The sequence below is a fragment of the Polyodon spathula genome, chromosome 26 (genome assembly GCF_017654505.1).
Source record: "Polyodon spathula isolate WHYD16114869_AA chromosome 26, ASM1765450v1, whole genome shotgun sequence".
Taxonomy (NCBI): Eukaryota; Metazoa; Chordata; class Actinopteri; order Acipenseriformes; family Polyodontidae; genus Polyodon; species Polyodon spathula.
In genome coordinates, this window is record NC_054559.1 from 2,099,097 (window position 1) to 2,110,300 (window position 11,204).

The 11,204-nt window shown below is 39.9% G+C and overlaps 1 protein-coding gene across 2 annotated transcripts in view; it reads left to right on the plus strand.

Moving 5' to 3' along the window:
• LOC121300685 (homer protein homolog 3-like) overlaps positions 1–11,204 on the plus strand; it is a 102,569-nt gene that overhangs the window by 69,639 nt on the left and 21,726 nt on the right. For both annotated transcript variants that reach the window (XM_041229350.1, XM_041229351.1), the window contains one exon: positions 1,101–1,237. In XM_041229350.1, the coding sequence (XP_041085284.1) occupies positions 1,101–1,237 (137 nt within the window). The remainder of the gene's footprint in view (positions 1–1,100; positions 1,238–11,204) is intronic.

Here is an 11,204-nt window from a genome sequence, read left to right on the forward strand (position 1 = left end):
TAAATCACATAATGCTAAACCACATACTAAAGACCGAAGCTGTTAAAGGATCTCAAGTGATAGAATAAATAAGCTGTACAAAATTAAACAACTGTCGTCTTGCTTATCATTCATGGGATTTGGTTTCTAATTGTTTCGTTTCTGTTTTTCATCACATCCTGAAACTTATTTTTAAAAAGTTTGAGCTCAGCAAGTTAAACTACCTAAGCCCCATCACAGCTGCTTGTAGTTGGTCTCCTCTGTGTGAGTTTCCTTTTGTGAATGCAAACCTAGTAAAACTGGTCATCAGTAACATGTATCAGTGCCTCTGTGTATTTTTGTTATGGACATAAATGTATCTACCAAAGATACAGTATTTTCACATGCTTGAGTGGGACACATTTTATGTGAAAATCAGTAAATACCAACCTATGGCTTTTTTAAAACCCAGGTAAAAACTGAGAATATTGGGCCTGTTTTAAGACAACCAAACAATTAAAAGAGTTCTCACTATGGGAGTGGATGTGCATGATAGTGCAGCAGTGGTAATGATTTTAAGATTTTGCTGTTAAATTACAAGGTCCTGAATGGATTAGCACCTAGTTATTTGCAGGAGTTACTGACCCCTTATCTTCTAAATCGCACTCTGAGATCACAAGAGGTAGGGCTGCTAGTTATTCCTAGTGTCAACAAAAGCAACACGGGAGGAGGGAGGGCTTTTTCTTGTAGAGCTCCGAAATTATGAAATGCTCTGCCTTTGTTTGTCAGTGAAGCTGGGAACGTTGCAGTTTTAAAGTCAAGACTAAAAACGCACTTTTATAAAATGGCTTTCTTATCTTAGTGGATTTTAATATAACTTTAAAATAGCTGTTTTGTATTGTGTATTTACTGTTATTTAAATATGTTATTTCAATGGTCTGACTGTGGCAGTTGTATGTGTAACATGCTACACAAATATGTTGGGTTTGTTCTTTTTTCTGCTATGTACTGTACAGTGCTTTGCGATACTTTTGTATAAAAAGTGCTATATCAATGCAATAAATAAATAATGGTATCAGAACGGTTTCATGCCGCTGTATTATAAGGGAGTGAGTCTCAAGGTTCCTGTCTCCTCTCTGCAGGATATGTTGGAGGACCTGCAGTCCCCTCCTGTCCTCTGCATCAATGGCCCGGGCGAGGAGAAGCTGTACCGGAGCCAGAGCGTTGACATCGAGCTGTCTTCCGAGAAAGAACGCATTAAGAAAATGCTGTCCGAAGGGTGAGCCACATTTGCCATTACATGCTGTTCGCAATTCATTTCCACGTTTTCCTTTTATGTTATATGGTGTTTGCAATTAATTTCCACATTTTCCTTTTGTGGTGTTTGCAATTCATTTCCACCTTTTCCTTTTGTGTTTTGTGGTGTTTGCAATTCATTTCCACCTTTTCCTTTTGTGTTTTGTGGTGTTTGCAATTCATTTCCACCTTTTCCTTTTGTGTTTTGTGGTGTTTGCAATTCATTTCCACCTTTTCCTTTTGTGTTTTGTGGTGTTTGCAATTCATTTCCACCTTTTCCTTTGTGTTTTGTGGTGTTTGCAATTCATTTCCACCTTTTCCTTTGTGTTTTGTGGTGTTTGCAATTCATTTCCACCTTTTCCTTTGTGTTTGATGTTTGCAGTTCTGTTGCGTGGTTCTGATGTCGGTTGCTCTGGGGTCTAGTTTGTCTGGAGAATTCTAACTCACCAAACAGACTTTCTCATTTCATTCACATCATGTGACGAAATGGCCTTTCAACTAGTTGGTTCCAACTACTTGCCCTATGGGGTTGGGCCACTAGAGTTGAAAGTTCCCACTGTTTGAATGGAATGAGGGAGTCTGTTTAGTTCTAGGCAGTTAGGATTCCCCAGACAAGCTCAAAGCAAGTCAAAGTCAGGTAAAGGCAGATTTAGAGCAACAAAACTACGCAGAATGATTACACACATCATAAAAAGCAAGGGAAAAGTAGACCAAATAAATTAATGACATTTAAAGCTTTAAGTGATAAATAAAATTCTGTAGGAAGACTCTTAATATGAAGTGATGAAGAAAATGTTGGAAACACTCAGGAATCAAATATTCATATATACATTAACCAAATTGTCAGGTGTGAATAATAAAGTACTTGAAGTATTTCTCTGAATCTCAAGTGTATGATATATTTTAGGCTACAGTCTGGTGTACATGTGGGTCTTATAGAAAAGCTACAGTTCGGTGTTGAAACATGTTTTTTATATTTGAAAGTAAGCCTCAAAGGAGCGTATTCTAAAGCCTATTTAATGTTTGTTTGTATATTTCCTATTTCATGGCGATGGCAGTGATTCTGAGTGGGTTGAGTTTGGCTGCTCCAATGGGTCAACTCTACATATATAGCAGCAGGGAATGGTCACAAGCTCAAATGTAGAGGAAGATTTAGAGAGAACTGCTAATAACTTTACATTGGAGCAACAGAACCCCTCTGCAGGATTGCAAACACTATAAAAGAACAGAACCCCTCTGCAGGATTGCAAACACTGTAAAAAAAGAACAGAACCACTCTGTAGGATTGCACACACTGTAAAAAAAGAACAGAACAACTCTGCAGAATTGCAAACACTGTAAAAAGAACAGAACCACTCTGCAGGATTGCAAACACTGTAAAAAAAACAAACAAAAAAAAACAGAACTACTCTGCAGGATTGCAAACGCAGCATCCTCCCATGGCACTGTTAACTCTACCAGATGAACAAGGCATGCTGATCCAAACCAAAAGACAATATCTAGTCAAAGGTTAGTGATGGCAGTCTCAGGTGGAAAAATAAGCCATTGGCCAGCATTTTCCAGTCTCTAGCAGCTTCCAGTTGTCCTGGACGGGGCTTGGTTTTAACACCTTTTCTTGGTGGTCGCTCTCCTGGACAGAGGAATATTGTCTTTTGTGTGTAATGCTTTGATGGAACTAGTGGCAACTTTTTGGTCAAATTATGCTTGTCTTCCAATGTAAGACCAAACATCACAGCACCTGGTCACGGCGCCAAGGAAACCGTCATTGGCTAAGACCTTCCTTACATCCTGTCAAAATGTGCCTTAATGTTGCAGGTGATGAACAGAAAGGACATGAGTGATCCTCACCCACCCAGAAGTTTAGGTTCTGTGGTGATTGGAGAACTTCACATGTTGATCTGATGAGGAAACTGATCCTGCTCTGTTCCATTGTCCATAGGTCTTGCCAGCCGATCTTGCGTTGTTCCACAATCTCCCGTCTCATCAGTTCTCCCTGCTTGGCCTTTACACACCTCATCCTCTCCTCCTACTTTTGCACCTCGCTGACTACGAACTTCTTCTCTTGAGCTGGGGTTGGTCTGTGCCATGTAGGAGGAGCTGAACTGAGACCAAGACCCCCTCTTCCATGCTGAACTTGCCCCATAATATTACCGATTCAAAGGGCAGCCTTAGCATCTTCCATGACTTTCTTTGCCGCCCACTTTCTTCGATTTCAACACAGGCGATGCCTCCCTTACGCATTTGTCATGTGATCTACTAATGTCATTTCCAGTCGGACCTTGGCGCACTTAAACTCCTCGGTTAGAGCAGAGACTGGTAGCTGCAGTATTTCTTTACCATAAAATCCTACTTTGCTGAGACAGTGTGGAAATCCCAACCACTTCCTGATGTATGAACTGATTAAAGCTTCCAGCTTCTCTACTGTTGTCAAGGAAACCTCGTGCACAGTCAGTGGCCACAGCAGCCTTGGCAGTAGACCAAACTGAAAGCACCAGAGTTTTAGTTTGCCTGGTAAAGCACTGCTGTCTATGCTCTTCTTCTTCAACCCTTCCACTGTTGTTGTCTAACTTTTCTACACGAACTATGTCCTTTAGATCCCCGTCGTACCTTCTCCCAAGACTTTTCACTGGCTTCTCAGACACTGTTGGTATTGCCTCACCATTAATATAGAACATTTTATCTATTACTTTACCTTTAATTATAGAGATGCTTCTTGATTAGTGTGCTTGAATTGCTTTCGTGCCCATTCGATGTTATTGGTTAATTTGCCCAATAACCGATTAGTGCAAGCTACTGTTGTAGTCATGGTTGTCATGTCATCCATGTATGCTCGAATTGGTGGTAGTTGCATTCCAGAAGCCATGCGCTCTCCTCCCACTACCCATTTTGATGCTCTAATAATTACTTCCATTGCCATGGTAAAAACCAGTGGAGAAATGGTGCATCCGGCCATTATTCCAACTTTATTCCAGGTAGTGCTGAATTCTGAAGTTGAAAAACTAAATTGCAAATCTTCAAAGTAGGCTTTCACTAAATTTGTTATTGTCATCGGTACGCTGAAAAAATCAAATGCTGCCCAAAGAAGTTTATGTGTCACTAAACCATATGCATTAACCAAATCCAAGAATGTCACATGGAGCTCCTTCCTCTCCTTTTTAGCTGATTAAATTTGTTGCTAGGTTACGCTAATATGGTCTAAGTATCCTGGGAAACCTGGAATGCCCACTTTTTTTGTACTGAAGTGTCAATGAACCAGTTCTTTAATAGGTAGGTTGACAATCTCTGAGCAATTAAATTTTACAGAGCATTAAAAAAGGACCAAAAAGAAAGTACGCAGAAAGAGTACACAGAACTGCAAACGCAAGTCAAAAAGGAAGTTAGAAAGGCCAAGAGAGAAATAGAAATAAACATTGCTAAGGGAGCTAAAACCAATTCCAAAATGTTTTTCCAATATTACAACAGCAAGAGAACATTCAAAGAGGAGATTAAATGTTTAAGAGATACAAATGGCAAAATCGTAGAGGAAGAAAAAAAAATAGCAAATATGTTAAATGATTACTTTTCACAAGTTTTTACAAAGGAAGATACTGACAACATGCCCCACATGTCATCCAGTTCCTGTCCAGTTTTAAATAACTTTAGCATAACTGAGGCAGAAGTGTTAAAGGGACTAGGAGCTCTTAAAATAAACAAATCCCCTGGGCCGTATGAGATCCTCCCAGTAGTACTCAAAGAAATGAAAGAAGTAATTTACAAACTGCTAACCAAGATCATGCAGCAGTCTCTTGACACAGGGGTGGTACCGACAGACTGGAAAATTGCAAACGTAATACCGATCCACAAAAAGGGAAACAAAACTGAACCAGGTAACTACAGACCAGTAAGCCTGACTTCTATTATATGCAAACTTATGGAAACTATAATAAGATCCAAAATGGAAAATTACCTATATGGTAACAGGGTCCTGGGAGACAGTCAACATGGTTTTAGAAAAGGGAGATCGTGCCTAACTAACTTGCTTGATTTTTTTGAGGATGCAACATCCATAATGGATAATTGCAAAGCATATGACATGGTTTATTTAGATTTCCAGAAAGCTTTTGACAAAGTCCCGCACAAAAGATTAATTCTCAAACTGAACGCAGTTGGGATTCAAGGAAACACATGTACATGGATTAGGGAGTGGTTAACATGTAGAAAACAGAAAGTACTGATTAGAGGAAAAACCTCAGAATGGAGTGTGGTAACCAGCGGTGTACCACAGGGATCAGTATTAGGTCCTCTGCTATTCCTAATCTACATTAATGATTTAGATTCTGGTATAGTAAGCAAACTTGTTAAATTTGCAGACGACACAAAAGTAGGAGGAGTGGCAAACACTGTTGCAGCAGCAAAGGTCATTCAAAATGATCTAGACAAGATTCAGAACTGGGCAGACACATGGCAAATGACATTTAATAGAGAAAAGTGTAAGGTACTGCACGCAGGAAATAAAAATGTACATTATAAATATCATATGGGAGATATTGAAATTGGAGAAGGAATCTATGAAAAAGACCTAGGAGTTTTTGTTGACTCAGAAATGTCTTCATCTAGACAATGTGGGGAAGCCATAAAAAAGGCTAACAAGATGCTCGGATACATTGTGAAAAGTGTTGAATTTAAATCAAGGGAAGTAATGTTAAAACTGTACAATGCACTAGTAAGACCTCATCTTGAATATTGTGTGCAGTTCTGGTCACCTCGCTATAAAAAAGATATTGCTGCTCTAGAAAGAGTGCAAAGAAGAGCGACCAGAATTATTCCAGGCTTAAAAGGCATGTCATATGCAGACAGGCTAAAAGAATTGAATCTGTTCAGTCTTGAACAAAGAAGACTACGTGGAGACCTAATTCAAGCATTCAAAATTCTAAAAGGTATTGACAGTGTCGACCCAAGGGACTTTTTCAGCCTGAAAAAAGAAACAAGGACCAGGGGTCACAAATGGAGTTTAGAAAAAGGGGCATTCAGAACAGAAAATAGGAGACACTTTTTTACACAGAGAATTGTGAGGGTCTGGAATCAACTCCCCAGTAATGTTGTTGAAGCTGACACCCTGGGATCCTTCAAGAAGCTGCTTGATGAGATTTTGGGATCAATAAGCTACTAACAACCAAACGAGCAAGATGGGCCGAATGGCCTCCTCTCGTTTGTAAACTTTCTTATGTTCTTATGTTCTTAATAATACTGAAGAAAATCTTGCCTTCTACGTTTAATAGGGAAATAGGGCGAAACTGACTGATGCTTGTAGACTCTTTTTCTTTTGATATAAAGACTCCTGCTTGGCACCCTGCTTTTGTTACAACCTTTTTCCCATGCCGCTTTCATTAATTTTCACAGGATTTGTAGAACTCCAGAAGCACTCTTGTATACTCTGTATGGAACTCCATTAGGCCCTGGAGATAATGGTGCCCTTGCTTTTTTCACAGCTTGCTCTACTTCTTTCAACTTAGGTGCACAGTCCTCCATTTGGTATTCTGGTGGATTGATAGGTGGGATGTCTGAAGGAATTGACATATTCTTTACAGATTTGAATGGCTCTTTATAAAAGTTAGTTCTCGCACACTCCTTCTTTTTGTAGTGTTTCCGTAGGTGCTCAGCTATGCACAATGTTGCAAGCTTATCTTTTATGACCCTTTGTAACAGATTGAGTCCCTCCTTTTGACTTTGTTCTGCTCTTCTCCATTGCTTCCTCAGCTGCCTCCTTTCTCTAACTAAGCATTCAATCTCCTGCTGCCTTCTAGACTTTCCAGGAATAGTTTGTATTTTTCCTTCTTTTTTATAAATCCAAACCTCTCGCTTTTTCCCTACATTTATCCAGCTTCTTTTCGACTGTTCCACTTAACCTTTCCAACACAAAACAGAGATCTGTGTTTACTGTGTCTCACGTACTTTTCTCATAAGCTCTTAGTCATTTAACTCCAGGCTTGTGCCCCCTGAAGTTCTTTTTTCTCTTATGCTGGTTTGTCTGATCGGGTTCACAAAGATCATTCAGTTCATCACTAGTTTTATCCAAGTCTTCCTCACGTCTTTACATCGGACTGGAAAGGGAAAATTGTAATGTCGGGTCCCACACAGGACTACAAATACTAGTTATGCTGCTAAGCCTGTGTCGCTACCCAATGTTTCTTCTGCTCTTCGCAGTGCTTTTTCTCTTTTTTCTTGGTATGTCTGGAGGGTTGAATTATGTTTGTTTTAGCTGTGAGACCCCACCTGCACACCAAGCTATTTTTGTTTTTACTGGTGTATCCTAATATTGCCATGATATAAATGATACAGACCAGGGTACAGCACTGTCCGGGGTACTGTGTGGTGTCTCTTAATATTGTCATAATGTAAATGAGAGACTGGGGTACAGCACTGCCTCAGGTGCTGTGTGGTGTCTTCTAATATTGTCATGCTGTAAACGAGAGAGACAGGGGTACAGCACTCTGCCGGGTGCTGTGTGGTGTCTCCTAACATTGTCATGACGTAAACTAGACAGACCGGGGTTCAGCACTGCCTGGGGTGCTGTGTGGTGTAAATGAGAGAGACTGGGGTATAGCACTGCCCGGGGTGCTGCATGGCATCTCATTTCAGTTTTTTCCATGTAGACATACACGTATAAATTGAAACACCTGGGTAAATGATGGACACCAAGTATATGGAAAGCAAGGGCTTCCACACAGGTGTGGCTCATGCGTTAATTAAGCAAATAACATCCCAGAATGCTTAGGGTTCATGTATAAAAATGTTAGACAGACCTGGTTGCCTATAATTATGGCTAGCATGGATGCAAGAGGAGACCTCAGTGACTTTGAAAGAGGGGTGATTGTTGGGGTGTGTTTGGCAGGAGCTTCAGTGACCAAGACAGTTCAACTTGCTGATGTTTCATGAGCAACGGTGTCTAAGGTGATGTTGGCATGGAACTCCAAAGGAAAGACATCATCAGCAAAGGGCAACAGTGAACAGAAGCACATACTCCAGGATCGTGATATCCGTGCATTAATTCAAAGTGCAAGGAAAAACCACACAACCAACTGCAGATCAGTTGACTGCAAATTTCAACCTGGCGCGAGCAGCCAGTTTCATCAAAAACAGTCCGCCGCGAACTCCACAGAGCATAAGAACATACAAACATAAAAAAGTTTACAAACGAGAGGAGGCCATTTGGCCCATCTTGCTCGTTTGGTTGTTAGTAGCTTATTGATCCCAGAATCTTATCAAGCAGCTTCTTGAAGGATCCCAGGGTGTCAGCTTCAATAACATTACTGGGGAGTTGGTTCCAGACCCTTACGATTCTCATGTAAAAAAGTGCCTCCTATTTTCTGTTCTGAATGCCCCTTGTCTAATCTCCATTTGTGACCCCTGGTCCTTGTTTCTTTTTTCAGGTCGAAAAAGTCCCTTGGGTCGACATTGTCAATACCTTTTAGAATTTTGAATCCTTGAATTAGGTCACCACATAGTCTTCTTTGTTCAAGACTGAATAGGTTCAATTCTTTTAGCTTGTCTGCATGCCTGTTATGACATGCCTTTTAAACCCGGAATAATTCTGGTCGCCCTTCTTTGCACTCTTTCTAGAGCAGCAATATCCTTTTTGTAGTGAGGTGACCAGAACTGAACACAATATTCAAGATGAGGTATTACTAATGCATTGTACAGTTTTAACATTACTTCCCTTGATTTAAATTCAACACTATTGACAATATATCCATGCATCTTGTTGGCGTTTTTTATAGCTTCCCCACATTGTCTAGATGAAGACATTTCTGAGTCAATAAAAACTCCTAGGTCTTTTTTTATAGATTCCTTCTACAATTTCAGTATCTCCAATATGATATTAATAATACACATTTTTATTTCCTGCGTGCAGTACCTTGCACTTCTCTATTAAATGTAATTTGCCATGTGTCTACCCAGTTCTGAATCTTGTCTAGATCATTTTGAATGACCTTTGCTGCTGCAACAGTGTTTGCCACTCCTCCTACTTTTATGTCATCTGCAAATTAACAAGTTTGCTTACTATACCAGAATCTAAATCATTGATGTAGATTAGGAATAGCAGAGGACCTAATAACTGACCCCTGTGGTACTCCATTGGTTACCTCACTCCATTCTAAGGTTTCTCCTCTAATCAGTACTTTCTGTTTTCTACATGTTAACCACTCCCTAATCCATGTACATGTGTGTGACAGGCTGGCAAGTGGATAGAGGCCCAGAGACAGACTGCAGTTAAAAAAAATAACACTTTTATTATAAATAAACACAAAATAAAAGGGCACAAGGGCCAAAACAAAGGTATTTAAACACAAATAGAAAGACACAGACCAATACTTACAAAAATAGATTTCCAGGCTGGGCGATACCTTCACTGGATCAGAAAATACAAAAAAACCACAAAACAGCAAACCAAAAAAACAGCAAGCACAAACACCAGCTTGCTTCCTCAGCTCCCTCCTCTCCCTAATGGGAAACTGAGGCCTCCTTTTATGTCAGGTGGCTGGGTGCTGATTGATCGTTAATTACTCTAATCAACCCCAGCCACCTGAACACAATAAACCCAGGCAGGTAGGGGAATTTAACCCCATCCCTGCCAATTTATAAAGGGCAGAGCTCTGCTCTGCCACAATGTGTTTCCTTGAATCTCAACTGCGTTCAGTTTGAGAATTAATCTTTTATGTGGGACTTTGTCAAAAGCTTTCTGGAAATCTAAATAAACCATGTCATAAGCTTTGCAATTATCCATTATCGATGGTGCATCAAAAAAATCAAGCAGGTTAGTTAGACATGATCTTCTTTTCCTATAACCATGTTGACTGTCTCCCAGGATACTGTTACCATATAGGTCATTTTCCATTTTTGATCTTATTGTAGTTTTCGTAAGTTTGAATATAATAGAAGTCAGGCTTACTGGTCTGTAGTTACCTGGTTCAGTTTTGTTTCCTTTTTTGTGGATCGATATTACGTTTGAGATTTTTCAGTCTGTTGGTACCACCCCTGTGTCAAGAGACTGCTGCATGATCTTGGTTAGCGGTTTGTAAATAAGTTCTTTCATTTCTTTGAGTACTATTGGGAGGATCTCATCCAGCCCAGGGGATTTGTTTTTTTTAATAGCTCCTAGTCCCTTTAACACTTCTGCCTCAGTTATGCTAAAGTTATTTAAAACTGGATAGGAACTGGATGACATGTGGGGCATGTTGTCCGTATCCTCCTTTGTAAAAACTTCTGAAAAGTAATCATTTAACATATTTGCTATTTTTTTTTCTTCTTCTATGATTTTGCCATTTGTACCTCTTAGACATTTAATCTCCCTTTGAATGTTCTCTTGCTGTTGTAATATTGGAGTATTGTCCAATAAATTGACTTATCTGGGTCTAACATACAGTGTACATGCTTTATTAAGTCACAGTCAATTATGAGTTTAAGTTAAAATTTATGTAGCTTTCAATGGTCAATAAAGAGTAAGTAGCGGGGTTCCGAAATATAGAGCATTATACATCTGTTTAATAATGTACCTGCTATTTTGAAAATAGCTTTGCAACAGACTTTAAAGTTTTATGTAAGTGTAAAAAGTTATCAGGATGTTAACAATGAAAAGAAAAATTAAAGTTATGTTATTTAAACAGTTGTAGCAACACCTGTAGATGTATAACATTATGTTTTTCAGAAAATATAGGGAAGCGCAGAAGTCCCTGAGGGTCTCCCCTGTAAAGACACAGCCCTGTGATCCCTGTGGTGTGCAGGGTGAGTCATACAGTCAGGGGAGCACAGGTTCCTGGCTTTGCCGAGTTGTCTGATTTGGTGCTTCTGTGGGTTAGGAAGGCAAAACCGTCAGGGACTGTTTCTCCTGATCGCACTGCAGTGGACCCTACTGGCCCGTGCTTGGTGAGTTCAAGCAAACACCTGCTTGTCTGCCTTTGTCCAGGAGCCAG